Genomic DNA, 17,029 nt, shown 5'->3' on the forward strand with positions numbered 1-17,029 from the left:
AAATAATAACGTAGAAATTAAAGTGTTTCTCATTACTTTAGATCTCTCTGTGGTGTTTAGCTTTCTAGATAGAATATCGTCTATATTTAAGCAACTTCCGAACTGAGTTGCGATCTCTTGGTCAACACCGAAAAATTCGTGCCATTCTCGGGAATCGAACCAAACATTAAGCACACTGAACAACGCATTCTAAAATAATAATTACAATAATAGATAATAATATTCTTAGTAATAATAATTAAATAAACAAAAAATGTACTCCAATAGCGTCAGAAATGTATTCTTTTCTTGTTATATATATCTATATATATATATATATATATATATATATATATATATATATATATATATATATATATATCCGCCGTTACCTAGGAAAATATAAAACTTCACTTGTAAGAAAACTGATGACTTCATTAGAAACGCAAAGTGAACACGCGAGCCTGGGTTGAAGATCGAGTTCGGATCTCGGTTTTATAGCTTCTGTGCTCTAATCACTACACTATCCTATCCCTCTCCAAACAAGCCAGTGACAACGCCAAATGAGGCAATGGAACAGGTGCCCCCGGAGCCTAATCGTGTCCCCCAAATATGTATTTTAATGTATGACAAATAATATGAAACTATCCTTTTTGGTAGTTTCTGTATGTGAGAGTATATACATATATGAGATATTAATATGAGAGTATCTGTTAGTGCTGGCGAACATGATATTGAATAAAATCTAGGTTAACCTGAAGATGATACCTCCTATCTAGCCTAAAATGGTAACTAAGGAATTTCTGTGCTAAGAGGAAAATTATATACTAGATTGTTAAACATCAGCACTACGAAATTCAAGCAAGATCACAATGTTTCCAAACGAAGGGTAGGGGAGCACGGTAGCTCGGTGATAGAACACTTATCTTTGGTGCGTGAGGTCCCTGGTTCGATCCCCACTCAAGTAAGTTTGTGTTGGACAATATCGTGTCCATGGGTTTTCTCAGGGTACTCCCGTTTCCTCCCACTTTCTCATTTCACCAATTCTTCCATCATCATTCACTCGCTTTAATCATCGTTTAGTTTAGTCTAAAGAGCATAATCGTGGGACGTTAAACTCAAAGATTTCATTTTCATTTTCCAAGCGAAGGGCGAAACCCTTTAGCCTCGGAAACTAGCCTCCGAGTCCGTGTTAGCATTAATTTAGAAAAGTAAATATATTCACAACCTACATAATGCTACATTTTCATATAGCCAAAAGAAACACATTTCAAATCAGGGAATAATTACAGTTGGACATAATAATAAAGAATTTTTTAGCTGTATAACACTAACTTTAGAACCTCATTGGCTGCGGTTGAAACTGTCCAAGGATAAACGCATACAAGAAAGTAAGTTCCTTTATTTAAATAATGTGATAACATACTTCCCTCTATACATTCATCAAAATTATTTTATTTTGATGTAATATGGCGTATATTTTCTCTTAGGCTTTTCAATAACCCCCATTGCTTTATTTTAAAGTCCGTCAAGAATAAATGTGTGGATTAACTCCCCCTGCCGCCTTCTAACAATATCTTGCACGATAATTTTCGTGGAGCAAGGCATATATTTTCTTTGAGTCTTCTCAATGATCCTCACTGTATGGAGTTAAAATTAGTGGAGAATAAAGGGGTAAACTAATCCCCCCCTTTGAAAAGATGTTCCGCGATAGCTTTTGGAAATAAAACATGGGAATATTTTAATATAGCATATATTTTTTCTTAGGTTCCCCGATCATGCATACTTGTACATAGGTAGAAGCAACCGATAGTTACAATAGGACGTCGATAATCCGAACGTCAGAAATCCGAACGCGGTACCTAGAAGCTTTTTACATTTTGTCTTAGCGCTAGCCATAAACACATAATAGGGTTGTCCGTCGGCGTTATGTGAAGTCAGTGTTTTTACAAAAGATCATTCATATTTAATTGTTTGTCATATATATATATATATATATATATATATATATATATATATATATATATATATATATATATATATAGTTTCCCTTAGGCCTATACAAGTTAAATTTAAAGTGTAAGTTACAAGAACAGTGTACGAGCAGGTTCTTCAGAAACATTAAATGTAAGGAGCTTTACGTACGGTATTGTAATTACTGTATGTACTGTATAACCACTGTATCGATAAAAGAGCATACCGTATAGTATATTTAAGCCTAAATGTCATTTTCTTGGTCATTTTCGAAAATCTGAACTACCTGTGGTCAAAATTAGTTCGGATTTTCGACATCCTACGGTATTTTGTTATTATTATTGAGGATTTTCGTCGTCTTAAGGGTCTCCTCCATAGCAAAATTAAACTACTGATAATTTTAGAATTTTTCTGTAATATCTTCAAAACAAATAAAAATATTCGAAAAGCAAAAACGTACTAAACTAGACAATATTATTTTGCATGTGATACGACCGTTGTCACAACTCATCTATCTGCTTTCGATATGCAACTATCGATAGATTTAGTATGTTTTGCGGGTTCTGTAAATAGGGCATACCAAAAACAGACAGATGAATTGTGGTAAAGGTATCACATGCAAAAATCATGTATAGTGCACTACGTCTTTGCTTTTCGATTATTTTTATTTGTTTTGAAGATATTCCACAAAAGCTATACAATTTGCATTAGTTTAATTTTGCTATGATGAAGACTCGTAACTACAAATTTCACTATATTTCATAAAAATCGAAGAATTTTTGCAAAAACTTCGCGGAACATATATTTTTATTATGAAGAAGCAGAGATGGTATATTCACTCGCTCATTATTGTCTGATTTTAACTTCAAACGGTAGAATTTGTGCGAAAGCATTATAAAATGCACAGCATATTTTATCAAAATTATTATATATTACGAAAGCTATCGAGAAACATATTTCCTAGATCGCGAGGTTAGGGGTAAATTTCTCTTCTCATTCTTGACTGATTTTAAACACAAGCATACACAGCATCACTAATGATAAAACTAAAAAAAATCAAATAAAGTACCCAAAAAAGTGGTTACAGAGATGAGATGATCAGTCTCCTAAAACAGAAAAATCTTCTCTTGAACGGTTTGTCCATCGTTTCCATTATAGCTTCTAAGATTTGTTAAATCTCAATCAGCATATTCCGAATTTTATACTTATTCTTTCTGAACGAGAATAGGAAAGATTATAGTGAACAGAATTAAATTCCATATTTATATCGATTTACAGTGTCATGGCGCCCATATATACTGAAAAGGTTAATTTTGGTGTGTGTGTATACGTATGCTTATCAGTCGTTCATTTTTTTCTGTTTATCCATTGGTACGTAAACAAAACATGCCTAGATGCCAACTTATAAGTCCTTTATCCTACAGAGTGTTTTTTTGACTTTTTTTTTTTACCATAAGAAGGGTAACACTATAAAATGAAGATGAAAATTCTATTTTCTCGAAACAAACTCTAATAATTTTATTTATATTTAGAAATCACTCCTTTATATTTATAGTGTAGCTGACAGAAACTACTAATATTAAAATTTGATTATTGATTTTCATATGTACAATATGATCTCTAATAGAGTTAATAAATAGTGTAAACCACAATCATGATCATAGTAAATAGTATAGATCATGATAAATAGTGATCAAAATTCACAATTTCGTAGTGCTCATGGTTATTAATGGAGTACAAAAATTTTCTCATTAGTACAGAAATTCCCTTGTCATTATTTTAAGCGAGATGGTTTTAGAAAGATGGGAATTCCCATTCAAGCTACCTGTAAAATAGCGGAAATGTTTATCTTGGAGAAATCAGTGGCTGATAAAGCCGCTAGGAGGGATGGGATTACACCGAGAAAAGACTGAAGAATTTTATGAAAATTAATATGAATGGATATCATCCTGTAACTTAGTTCACCCAACTTCATTCATGTTAATTTAATTGGCTAAACTCGAGCGATAAGTTCCTTTTGTGAAAATGTATTAAACGGGTTAACTTGTATTATTATTATTATTATTATTATTATTATTATTATTATTATTATTATTATTATTATCGGCTGAGATATCATATATATTTTTGATGAACATTTTGTTCTTGTGTGTTAGCAGTTTGACGTTCCTTTGAGCCTCGAGACCATATTAGACATGGAATAACAGTTTTAACATGGAATCCAAAACATATGAATTCCCTTCAAGATTCAAATTCTGTTCTCCCGAGTCGATGGTGTGTATCCTAAGCATATAGCGACGAGGGAACTCAATTTGGGCCCTTTGACCTGGTGTGAAGTAAACTTGTTTGTTTGTTCCTTTGTATTTTTTTAAGGCATTTATTTTTTGAAATATCTACAAGATGCAAGTAGCCTATAGTATTAGCTAAGATTCTCGGATAGTATTATTCGGTCTATGTGTGCTATTTTCTCAAGGCTGTATGAACTTATTATTTAGGGTATAAACTTTCCATTAAAGGATCAGCCTCAAAGATTTGAATCTGGATTATCGTTTCGATGTGATTTCAAAAGCGATAGTGTGCTGAGTTATCAGTATTAAATGACTTTAAATAATTATTGTCTATATCGGAATGTGACAAACGTTATTCTTTGTCATTTTAGCAACGAAGAGATAAAAGTAGTCTCAACTAACATACGTTAGCTCGTTTTAAAGAAAATTTTATTTTTTCTTTTGAGACAAGTTGAAAATGTTCGAACAGAATAAAATAAAGGTAGTAGCTTGTTTAGAAACATAGACGGACATCTCTGGGTTTATTAATAAATTTACATTAAGAATGCTAGAACGCTCAATTTCGGATCAATATTCGTGCTCATTTAATTTCTTGTAGTATCGCTGGACATGTTTGCCCCAATTTTCTCATTTCATCAAATCATAGTTCATTTTATTTAACATTTCATTCATTAGTCGCAAGGGTAGGCCTATCAGATTGATTCAATCAAACTTTTTAAAGTCGCATTTTTGAATACGCTTGCGCACGGCTTTTCATCTCATATTAACTCTTTCATTCAACTTCCTCAATACATTAGTGCTGGAGATGATCTTGAAGATTGGTACTGCTTTCCTTTGTATGCGATTGTATCAAATTGATACGTTAGACTAGTGGTGTTAGTATCGTTTACATTATTGTCAGTTATAGTGTACCATTGCAGTGACTTTGTTTCGTTAAGAGTTTATTTTATTTCAGCAAGTTACCTGCTCGTCTTTTACATTAAGTATGACTGAACGGGGATGTACTTTAAGGGTAGGAGGAACGGTGACTCAGTGTGGTCCCTGGTTCGATCGATCAATGGACAAGTAACTTTGTGGTAGACAATGTCGTTTCTGTGGGTTTTCTTGGGGTAATCCCGTTTCCTCCCACTTTCTCATTCCACCACTTTTTCCATCATCAGTGACTTGCTTTAATCATCGTCTCCCGTAGTCTAAAAGGCATAATTGTGGGACGTTAAAATGAAAGATTTCATTTTTTTTTCAAGTTCAGAAAAAATGAAGTTGGTAATAGAACAATTTGGACTTTCTGAAATGTAGCGATTTTTATTTTCATTTTAATGAAAACTTTACTCAGATCTGATAACCATTACTAAGTTATTGATATAACGAATGTTATTAGAATATGCTACTCCCCAACTGGGCAACCCGGGGTAGGTGATATGGTCCGGTAATCCAGCTTTTTAGAGGCGAGATAATGTGGAGGGAACGACCTGTATTGCAAGGATTAATCTTGCATGATGATCTGTGCATCCCCCAACTGCACCTGATTTATATCCCGGTCGTGATTCCTAGCCCACGCTTCTTCATAGCCTCAGTGTTGAATAACAACACAAAAACAAAACAAAACAAACAAAAAAAACTTTTAAAGGAAGCGCTGCGTAATTTAAGTACTCGTAAAATTTGGACTTTTCGGTATAACTAAGAGCGATATTTTTATGGTATAAAAATTATCGATGGCTTCTTTAAAATAAAGAAGTTGGCTTGAATTATTTCTTTTCCTAACGTTAGATAATGTACTTGAAAATTATATCAAGTATGTCCAGAAAACTGAAAGATTGAATGGTAGTGCCCTTTTTCTTGGCATCCTGAAATACATGCACTCTGTTATTTAAAAAAAAAAAAAAAAAAAAAAAAAACTGCAATAGTAGTGTAAGTAAAGGACTTCGGGGATATAATTGGTTGTAATGGTTAACTTTTCAAAATTTATTATTAATTAATTTTGAATTAAAAAGTCAAAACTTTTGGTGTACAAGGCAGTACCGGGTTCGATTCCGAATGGGAGAATGCACTATTGGTACTAACCTAATGCAGCATTGTAAGACAATTTGGGAAGCTACTTCAAGAATGACCCTTATTGAAATTATGATGTTGATAATAGCCTGTAAAAAAATATCAAAGGTGAAGACATTCACTCTCCCGTCCTTTCAGGAGCAATTGTGTCATTTGCCTGTCCATGTTAACCTGCAGCAGTGCCAAAATTCAGCATACTCTACTGAAAAGTTGTTGCTTGAGAGTTGTGTCAGTTTTCTAATTTATTAGATAAAGAAATGTGTAGTATAAACTCCGAACTTTAAAAATATAGTTCTAGACGAGACTTTTCTTAACTCGTGAGCAACACTAGTTACTACGAGTTTAATTTTTGGTGGAGTACAAGAGTTTCGGTATTTTCAGGCAATTGAAGACCAACTTCAGTTAAGAGATAGTGCATTCCCGTTTAGAAAGCCAGATACAATTTGTATCCAAAAAGTTGAAATTTCTCGAATTATCCAAACTTTATTGGACACAAGACTCAACTTAGTGCTAAAATAAATATCTCCCTTGTGGCTAAGTGGTTAGCGTACGCGCCTAAGGCGTGGGAGACCAGAATTCGATTCCCGGCATGAGCTTATGTGGTTCGGATCCCACGTTAAGCTGTACGTCCACGTCTTCTATACCTTCGCTGCTGAAAGGAACGCTAAACTCAAAATCGAAATCAATTGCTAAAATAAAGTAATGGTGCTCACTGTTGATTAACCAAGTAACACTTTCCTCTATCGCCAAAATTTTGTACTCACCAGCATCCACATCTAATTAGTTTACGAAGTTTTTTTTTAAAGGATTGAAACTACAGTAAAACCTGTTAAGTTATCCACTTACTTATTGCATAGGCTGTTGGGACCCTTTGTGAAACAATGTTTGACTAAATTAAGGCAGGTTTTACTGTAATAAACAACCATTGGTGCTTAACAAGAAGATATAGTTAAACACTACCCATTTTTACCAAGGTAAAGTGTTAAAAAAAAAAGTAACATTCAAAAATGAGAAATAATATTCTGAATCTTTCTCCGACAAAATACATCTTTATAAAATGAGCATAAGTAAAATGTTATTTTTAAAAATTAAGCAGTGCTCGAAAATCTTAGGTAAATTTACCCATATTTGAATTTCTCATAATCGGATCTAGATTCAGATTTATTCTAATTTTTGAAAATTAATTCTTTTAACAACATAATAACTTAAAATAACATACCAAAAGTATTTAGCTTTTCTGACATGGTTTGATTCCGGTAAGCATTATCTAAAAACTGCATAAATAAAATTTATAATTATTTCATCAACAAAAAATATTTTTTTAATGACATGATAACCATACCAACATGATATCTAATTCAATTTTGAAGTGAAAAAAAATCATATAACGCATTAGATTTTAGTCAAATTCACATGAAAAAAATTTCAGAAAAGCTATTACCTTAGATATATCGCCATTAATACTCATTTATGGAAGTGAATATTTTTAAATAACAATGTTGACAACTAAAATTAGTTTCAATATGTGTTTATTTATTTTTGTTTTTCTATCTTTTCTTAAAAAAAAAGAAGTGCTTTAAAATGCAAAATATACCACAAGACATATAATAAAATGCTAATTTAAAAAAATCAAATCATAATTAAAGCTCATATGATCACAGGTAATAACAGTTACGAATGTTAATATATCACAGAAACATATTTATATGTATAGATATTTTTATGCAATGCTGAACTGAAATTTGTTTTCTTCCAAACACCTAGTTGACAAAAAAATTGAATTTTTGTATCGTTATTAAGTCTTGAAGGAATCAATATAATATCATATACTATTTACATATCACAAGAATATTTTCTTATTCATTTCTTTAACTGGCATCAAAGTACTTATTTACAAAATCACAGTTTGAAAATTTATACTATATCGACACATAAAAATATTCATAGGAATGTTCATTTTTGTACTATTTCATATTTATGTGTTATTTAAAATGAAATTGTTCTTTCTTTTAAAAAGCAATCTGCTTTGACATTATTGTGAGTCTAAGGTGGATTTAGCAACAGTAACTGAAGCTTCCTGTGGTTGTGCCCTCTGTGAGGAAGTCATCACTTTGACATCACTTCGGCACAAAATATCACTGTCAGGAACTGACCAAAAGGTACCAAAGTGGACAGCAGGGATAGGAATATGATGTCCTGGATGAACTGGGATTAAAGTAACATGTCCTGCAATCTTCATTTGCACGTAACCATTAGAACCAGCGGCTGTACGAATGTCTTCACGAAGTCGTTCCTCCAAAGCCTCATTAGCAGCGTTGTCGTCGACTTCTGCTTCTTGTTCAGAGTACCAGTTGGCGGCGTCTTTGCTGCAAGTGAGGGTAACTGGCGAGGAAGAAATGGCTGCTGTAGGCTTTTGTTGTTGTGAGGATGTCCTTGTAGCCCCTTCCTCCGAAACAACTATCACTTCCGATTGTTGTTGTTGCTTCTTGTTGTCTTGGCGTCGCTTTTTGTGCAGAAGTTTGAATACAGGCTTCAATATCTATAAAGAAAAAAAGGAGAAACCTTGTTAGAAATCTTGTACACCTGTCTTTTTCTTTCTATTGTTACCAACAATGAGAATTAAAAACAAAAAGACAATGCAACAAATATTATGGAGAAAATTATTATTATTATTATTATTATTATTATTATTATTATTATTATTATTATTATTATTATCAGAGCTCGAAAAATGGTGGGCGCCAGGTTGCCATGACAACTGGAAGTACAAGTCTGGACTGTACTATGGCTGACTTGTAGGACTATGCATGAACAAAATGAAAATGAAATCTTTAACGTCCCTCGATTGTGCCCTTCAGGGTAAGGGAGACGATGATTAAAGCATGAATGATGATGGAATAATTGGTGGAATGAGAATGTGGAAGGAAACGAGAATACCATGAGAAAGCCTACCAACACGATGTCGTTCACTACAAATTTACTAGGCCGTGGATCGAACTAGGGATTCCACAAACCCGACGTAAACTTTCTACCACTGAGCCACCATGCCCCCCCCCCCCCTAGACTAATACATAGGTCTAAGCATCAAATTGGATTTGTATTATTATAGCACTTGTTTTTCAGAATAATTTGTATTCTGACACAATTATGTATGAAGTATTTTGTATAGTCGGGAGCAAATTTTGTTATTATTCATACAGCTTTTTCCTTTTTCTAAAGTACGAAATGCATACGACAATTTACTACTATTTATATTTCTGTATTTTTTTTTTTTTTTTTTTTTTTTTTTTAATTTTCTAAGATACAGTTATGTACAAGAAAACTTGACTACCCAATTTTCTTTGGATAGCTCTGCCCAGAAGGAAATGCAGATATATCTACAAAGACGGGGTCATGATCCAAAGTGCGTCACTGACATTTTAGCGGGAGCAGACGAAGAAACAAGAGCGCGATTTAACTTCAAGGGGGGAAAACTGCCCCTCTGAGTTCGGTACATATATACACTTTAATCAATAATATATAATGATGTACTAGTGAAAAATGTAAAATTGTACATATACCTGATTGTCTTGCTCCCTCTCCCATCCTAACAAAACTTTAAATAATATCTCGACGAAGAATATATTTACATATTTAAGCTAGTCAATATTAAAAGTGTATGTAAAAAGTGCATAATAATATATACACAAACAAGAACACTTTTAATAAAGGCTCCACAATGAGAGCCCAGGGAGGAGGCAGAATATTGGAGAACAAAACAATAAAAGAGGATGCGGTATTAATTTTGTAATGACACGTATTGGAAGAATTTATGGACCATAGTGGAGATGGGAATTTCCTTGCAAATGCATATATTCTTGAGCTTTTTACTTTCAGCAAAGGTGTGCAACCAATGACTCGTCTCTCCCAAACGATTTTCTCCTGCCCCAACTGAATTCGCCTTTTATGTATTGACAGCAAATGAAGAATGTTTATAATAGAACATGAAATAAATATATCAAATAAATAAATAAATTTCATTGGAGTTTAACGTTTCACGTTATACACCGAGGCTAAGGGAGGCGGTGATGATGAAATGGATGATAATGGTGGAATGGCGAAAGCAGACCACACAAAAGCTATTTATCCACCACAAACCCAAATTGAAGGGAACTGGGTTCGAACCAGAAATGAGCTCTTTACCATTGAGCCAAGCAGCCCAAATAAATAAATAAAATGTAAACCGTTAAAATAACTGAAACGTCCAAAACTGCACTTAAGACATGAGGCTGTATAAACTTAATTTGACTACAACAGTTCAAATGAATAATCAGTATATACTGTATGTGTGCAATAAACATATATGGCATATGCATTTTATTATTAATGCCTTTATCGGGTATTAATAATGCTTTCATATTTAGAAACTTTTTTTGTTTTGGTTTTGATTAATTTACGTAAACTCCTCCCCCCCCCCCAAAAAAAAGTCATAATGCTCCCTACAACGCCGACTACCACTAAACATATTTTAATAGAAGAGTGGGTAGCCATTAATGCATTAATATGAGTATATATATGAAACTAATTCTAAAATTAATTTTTATTTTTTTTTAAGTATGTCAAACTTTTGCAAGACTGCACATATTAAATCAAATTAATATTTATTTATTCAGTTAATTAAATAAAAGCTCTGACGTTATTGGAGTTTCAAATTGAGATAGTACGTCATAGCTGGATAACTAAATAATGAGAGCAATGCAATAATAATAATAATAATAATAACAATAATAATAATATGGTAATGAAAAATGAAAATGCCAAATACACAAGATGGATATAAGTCTAGAGAAGACATTTACTATTATTATTATAAAATAAAATACAGTTGTAGTAACATACCTGCTGAAATACACTTACAGCAGGGAATAATGAAGGTAAAAAATATGAGAAATTTTATGAATTTGAAATTCGAAATATTTTACTTTTTGTCCTTGACTCTAAATTTCAATGTATTTTTTTCTTAATAATTGTATATAGGGCCTATATTTATACCTTTGCTGTTTTCAATAACGACTTTCTTTGAAGTATTATTTATACATAGACTATAGTAATTTAAATTTTAAAGAATTATTTTATATTCGCATGTAGTTTTTATTAAATTAAAGTAATAAACATTTTTTTGGAGTTATTATTACCCCGTTTATAGTTGTAGGATCTGCCAGTGACAATGCGAGAGGGGAAGGGGGAAATGCACCCTTCCCCTTTGTGGATACGACACCGTCTGCCTGACCACAAGATAGGCCTAGTTTATGTTGTAAATTGTGACAGGTAATATAAAAGTATACTTTTTGGTATGCAATACCCCGAAAAGTTAAAAGTTAAAGTTGCCGTTGTCACTTGTACCTACCTACCTACCTACCTACAAAAAGCATCTGAAGTTTCAAATTTTGGGGAGAAAAGTAGCTAAATTAAAAAAAAAATAAATAAACACATCGATCTCAGAACTTTAAAAGTTCAGAAATTGCCAGGCAATAGCCACAATTATCTCTAATTAGCCCTCTTGTGCAAATTTAATTATATATACCTATTTGCTTTAAAGTTAATTTTGTTTGCGGTACATGCAAACAATATTATAAATTGAGTTGATTTAATTAAATTAATTAATGTAGTACAGTGTATTGTTTTAATATTATAGTTAATTAAGATAAATATTTAATAATAATAATAATAATAATAATAATAATAATAATAATAATAATAATGAAATCTTTATTGATTCAAATTCAGAAGGCAATTAAAAGTACTTTAATTAATAGAACGAGGGCTTTGAGAGTAAGAAATAATAATGAAAACAAATGAGCCATCCACACATCACTCAAATAAAAAGCTATCTGGTTTGCCAGAACTTTTCGTAGGCTGTGGTGTTTGCTATTAGTGTTATTATTAATGTTGTAGTAGTATTGGTAGTAGTGTTCTACGACTTCTTAGTTAATAGGCCTAAGTGGTAGCAAAATTTAAAAACACAAAATGTATGTACAAACACTAGTTATTTTCAAGGTAAATTAGTAAATTAAGCGTTTAAATTGATAAAATAATTCTATAAACAGTATTAGAGACCCATATAAACATGAATTTTACTCAAAGTAAATAAAGCTCACATGTTTGGTCATATATATATATATATATATATATATGTGTGTGTGTGTGTGTGTGTGTACCGCATGTAGTACTGTCATAAAAGGGAACAAGTTCGTAAATAACAAACCACATTATACAGTATAACATTTTAAACAAAATATTTCGACGAAACACGAAACTTAAGTATTTTCTTATAAATACTTATTTATCTAAATAAAAACACATGCCGACCATCAAAATCCCATTACAGTATTTCAATATTATATTAAGTTCCATTATGCAATGTATGAACTAGGTAAATTGACATTCATTAATTAATTTGCTTACTTCAAAAAAGAAAACGAAACAAAAACAAAATAAAAATGAAAAAAAAAACTTATAATAGAACAAGACAAATCACAGTGGTTTCGATCAGAACCAAATGAGATTATATTGAAACAAATAAGTTTGCTTATTATTATTACTATTATTATTATTTTGTGGGAAACATTTTCAGAAAGGTTATCTTAATTATTTCGAATGCAATTTTGATGGTCAACGAAATACTTCCACAACAATAAAAAAATAATAATACTAGCAACAGTATTTAAAGTAAATTGTGTAAAGTAATGCATATTTATATTATTATTTGTTGTTCTGATAGTGGTAATAGTATTAGTAGTTGTTATTTCTAATGCAATTAAGGTTACGCCCACTTAGTAAAAATTTTTTAATGACACTTTAAAAAAAAAATGCAGAATACATTTAGCACAAAATTACTTAAACCAATAATTAAGATCGGAATTAATGTTCAAAACAAAAACTATAGGGCCTAATTAAGAAAGTATGAACAGTGCAGTTATATATAAACTAAGGCGAATTTTATGCATGAAATATTGTAAATAAAACAAAATAACTTTTCGTTATCTTGAATGTAATATCAAAATTTCAAAATTTAAACATAAGTTTTAATACAAGTAAATAATATCATAGATTTTAAAAATAAAATTTGATTATTCCCTATTCTTACTGCAACTTTTCTGATGTTAAATAATATTCACTGCAATTAAATTGAAATATTTGTATTAATGATATTTTTTTCAGCTAAGATACCGAATTACAAAACGTTAAATTTAGAACATGTCACGTAAATAAAACCATAAAGTAGTGTTCTGTTAATACTTTAAATGCTGTTGCAATAAATAAGATAATTGCGGTAGCGGTACTTACTTTTTTAAGGCCGTGCATCTTTGAAGCAAGCGCGGTGTTCTTGGCAGTACCGGCTGGTGATGATGACATCTTGGAATTGCTGAATCTGTGGAGCAGAGTTGCAAGTCAACGAAGAGTTGTAGTAGCAGAACTGGTATTCGACGAAGCACGTGCTAAACACAGCTAAGCGGCAAAGCAGTCAACAAATCTTCCCGTCTTCGTTCTCCTAAGCCCAGAAAACGCTTTCGGGGTCTTGCTCTCTCGATCTTCTGCGTGCTGAGAAATACTGCTTTATTACTCCCCAACCCACCTCTGATGTAGTATATATATCGGTCGTGACGTCACAAACAGGAGAACGTGTGACGTCGTGTGGCAGGTGTGTGCCCGACACGAGAGTATATTCCGCTAGCGTGGGAACTCCGAACCGAGCTACGTTCCCACACTGACCCTAGCAGATGGCAAAGCTACCCTGATGGAATGCCAATGCTGGTAGAGGTAGTAAAGTAGAAAAGGTAGGTGGATGCGATAGAAGGTGGGAGGAGAGGGGGACGCAAAGCCCCGAAAGAAGCTGAAAAGCACCTGCCGTCTTCTTACCCAAAAGTGCCCTCTTTTTTCTCTCTCTTCTTTTCGATCTTCTTAAAAATCTTTACAGAGCATCGTGTCTCAACTTGCTCTTTAGGCCTTGTATAGTGTATGATGCTATTTTATTATATCTATAGAAAACACACACACGTGAGGCTCTAAGTTTCTAGCTGGCAAACTACAAACCAAGATCGTCTTGTATGCAATATTATATTTTATTATTATTATACAAATTCAGTCCCTGCTTTTGGACTTGCCATCACAACTTCTACGAACGTACTATATAATTAAACACGTGTGTGTTAGTTTAAGGGAAGGGGGAAGGAGAATTGAAAACCCATTTAGTTGTATGTATATGTTTGGGCGGAGTAGTGTGTCATCTCATCATGGTCAGCTTTAGTGTTTCAAATTACCGTTCATTTTTTTTTTTTTTTTTCGTTTTGTGCTACCTATCCAGTTTAGAAAGATGCTATGCTCCTATCTTATATAGATTACCTGCTAGCTCTTCATTTTGGATCTCCTAAGAATTCACTCTTCTGGCTGCTACAAGGCGTATTGTGAAATCTTATTCCAAAATACCACCTAGTAAAAGTTCTTCTTTATAATGTCTTTTAGCATAACCATAGGGTTGCATAGTCCATCCCAAAGACATAAAATAATTGATCCTTTATAAAAATATTTTTTTGAAGGTCAGTTACTACGGGAATTTGCTACGGAGGTTATGAATCCGTAATGGCACGTAGCAGTAATCACTGATGCCAACTATTCTGATTTAAAACCCTCTTAGAAGTAATGAAAGACCTTAATAACTAGTAGTCGAATTGCAAATACTTTAGTACCAATATTGCTTTAAAATAGTAATAATTCATTCAAACCTACTTTATTCAATTCACCTAAGATATAAAAATCAAATGAAATAAAATCTTCCAGTTTAACGTCCCACGATTATGCCTGTTAGGCTAATGGAGACGGGTGATTATGGCAAGTGAATGATTATTAAGGAATTGGTGGAATAACGATATCGAGAAAAGTACACGGAAGAACCTTCAGACCCGATGTTATACTTTGCCTGGGATCGAACAAAGGACCCCTCGCACAAGAAATAAATTAAGTGTTCGTATAAATACTATCCATTGAAATGTACTTTATTCAATTCAATATACAGTGTAACTATAAACAAGTGTCTCCACTTGGGTTTTACTGCAATACAGTAGAGATTATTTTAAAATTTTTATAGTTTCTGGCATCATTTACTACCGGTATACTATACCGACTCAATTCGTCTACTGTTAATAACTTATTTCAATTTTAAATTTAATTATATTTAATTTAATTGTATTGAAGTTCAAGAAATAAAAGTAAATAACATGTGGTGGACAACTTCGTTCGCATGGGTTTTCTCGGGGTCATTCCGTATCCTCCCAGAGCGGTCCCGGGTTCGATTCCCGGTGGGGTCACTCGGTCGAAAAAGTATAACAGCTTTTTCAGACCAACCACCTTGAATGAGGTTTTCCTGGGTTTTCCTCATTCACACCAGGCAAATGCCGGGATGGTACCTAACTCATAGGTCCCAGGCCGTTTCCTTCCTTCCCCAATCCTTCCCTTTCCCCGGATAATGTGATAGCCGAGGGACGTCATCCCTCGAATCGTGAAGGGCTAAATGGTCTTAGATGCCGAAAGCCCAGAAATCCAAATTCTAAATCCCCGTTTCCTCCCACTTTATCATTCCACCAATTCTCCCATCATCATTCACTTGCTTTAATCATCGTCTCCGTTAGCCTATAGGGAATAACCGTGGAACGTTAAACTCAAAGCTTTCATTTCATTTTCCAAAACTAAATAACAGAGTCTCTATTTAAGATTTATTATCATTTATGTAGATAGGGAATCTCAACTTGCTGCAAGCGTATGGGACAATGTTAAGTACTATGTGGACATGTATATAAAAGAAGTTCCCGATCAGCTCTTTCCCTAATATACCCCTAGCTAAGATGTCATCATTATCATTGATAGATTACTTGCCGCACGTTAAGAGGTGCAATGCTCCACGGGTCCGTCCCTAATCTCTTCCTCTCAAAGTAAAAATTATCCTCTTTAATATCGCCATTCCTGTCATACTTTCCAGTTTCCCCCGTATTTCTAAGCAGAATATTTCTTTAATATCTTAACCAATTTATTTACTATTTTCTAATTTTCTAACTATTTCGAATATTGCTGTTCTTTTCATGACTTTCGCTAATACTTTCTCATTTATTTATTTATTTATTTATTTTTGTCTAGCTCCTTTCCTGTCTAAATTTTGTACGTTTCCTGTTGGTTTCCTTAGCTGTTTCTTAACATACATTTTTCTTCTTCGTGCATTACACTTAATGAATCTTTTCCACAATATTTTATTTTAAATGTGTCATAAACTATACTTTTTCTTTTCTTTCCAAAGGTTTCTTTAGCATCCCTATTTTTGCTTTTACTTTCCGCTTATAATTCAAATATTCTCAAATACATACTTCGTGGAAACCTAAAGCTTGTCACCTTTTCTACGTACTTTCTCTCTCCCACTCTCCACAGTTGAGACAGTTCACTTCGTCTCATTTACCACTACCTACCCAGTATTCGTTTAATTTCTCTGAGGAATCCTGCAAAACTGTTATCGGGAGTAAATTCAATGAACCAATTTACGGTTTCTATAGGAAAAAGATCTATTTTTCCATCATGAACTTCATTTGGCCTTGGTTAGCCCACCCTAGTGGTGAGTGAGGTTGAAATCGGAGCATCAACCCTCACATCCCTACTTTCCAAACATTTTTACTGTATATTGAACTTCATTTGTACTTAATCCTATATGCCATCTCAAG

At 32.9% G+C, this 17,029-nt stretch overlaps 1 protein-coding gene across 1 annotated transcript; it reads right to left on the minus strand.

Moving 5' to 3' along the window:
• Positions 1 to 7,802: 7,802 nt before the first annotated feature.
• Positions 7,803 to 13,947, minus strand: LOC145668611 (uncharacterized). Its single transcript, XM_081736648.1, has 2 exons — positions 13,617 to 13,947; positions 7,803 to 8,829 (listed from the first exon to the last, which is right to left on the minus strand). The coding sequence occupies exons 1-2, from the start codon at positions 13,683 to 13,685 to the stop codon at positions 8,323 to 8,325; spliced, it is 576 nt and encodes a 191-aa protein (XP_081592774.1). The 5' UTR covers positions 13,686 to 13,947; the 3' UTR covers positions 7,803 to 8,322.
• Positions 13,948 to 17,029: the final 3,082 nt, after the last annotated feature.

Source organism: Thermobia domestica, chromosome 13 (assembly GCF_964235325.1).
Source record: "Thermobia domestica chromosome 13, izTheDome1.hap1.1, whole genome shotgun sequence".
Lineage (NCBI taxonomy): Eukaryota > Metazoa > Arthropoda > Insecta > Zygentoma > Lepismatidae > Thermobia > Thermobia domestica.

Bases quoted from the DNA above. Each gene is read 5' to 3' on its own strand.
- LOC145668611 (XM_081736648.1), bottom strand. From the start codon at position 13,685: ATGTCATCATCACCAGCCGGTACTGCCAAGAACACCGCGCTTGCTTCA. The intron at 8,830-13,616 runs GTAAGTACCGCT...TTTTCTTTATAG, and splicing joins AGATGCACGGCCTTAAAAAA to ATATTGAAGCCTGTATTCAA.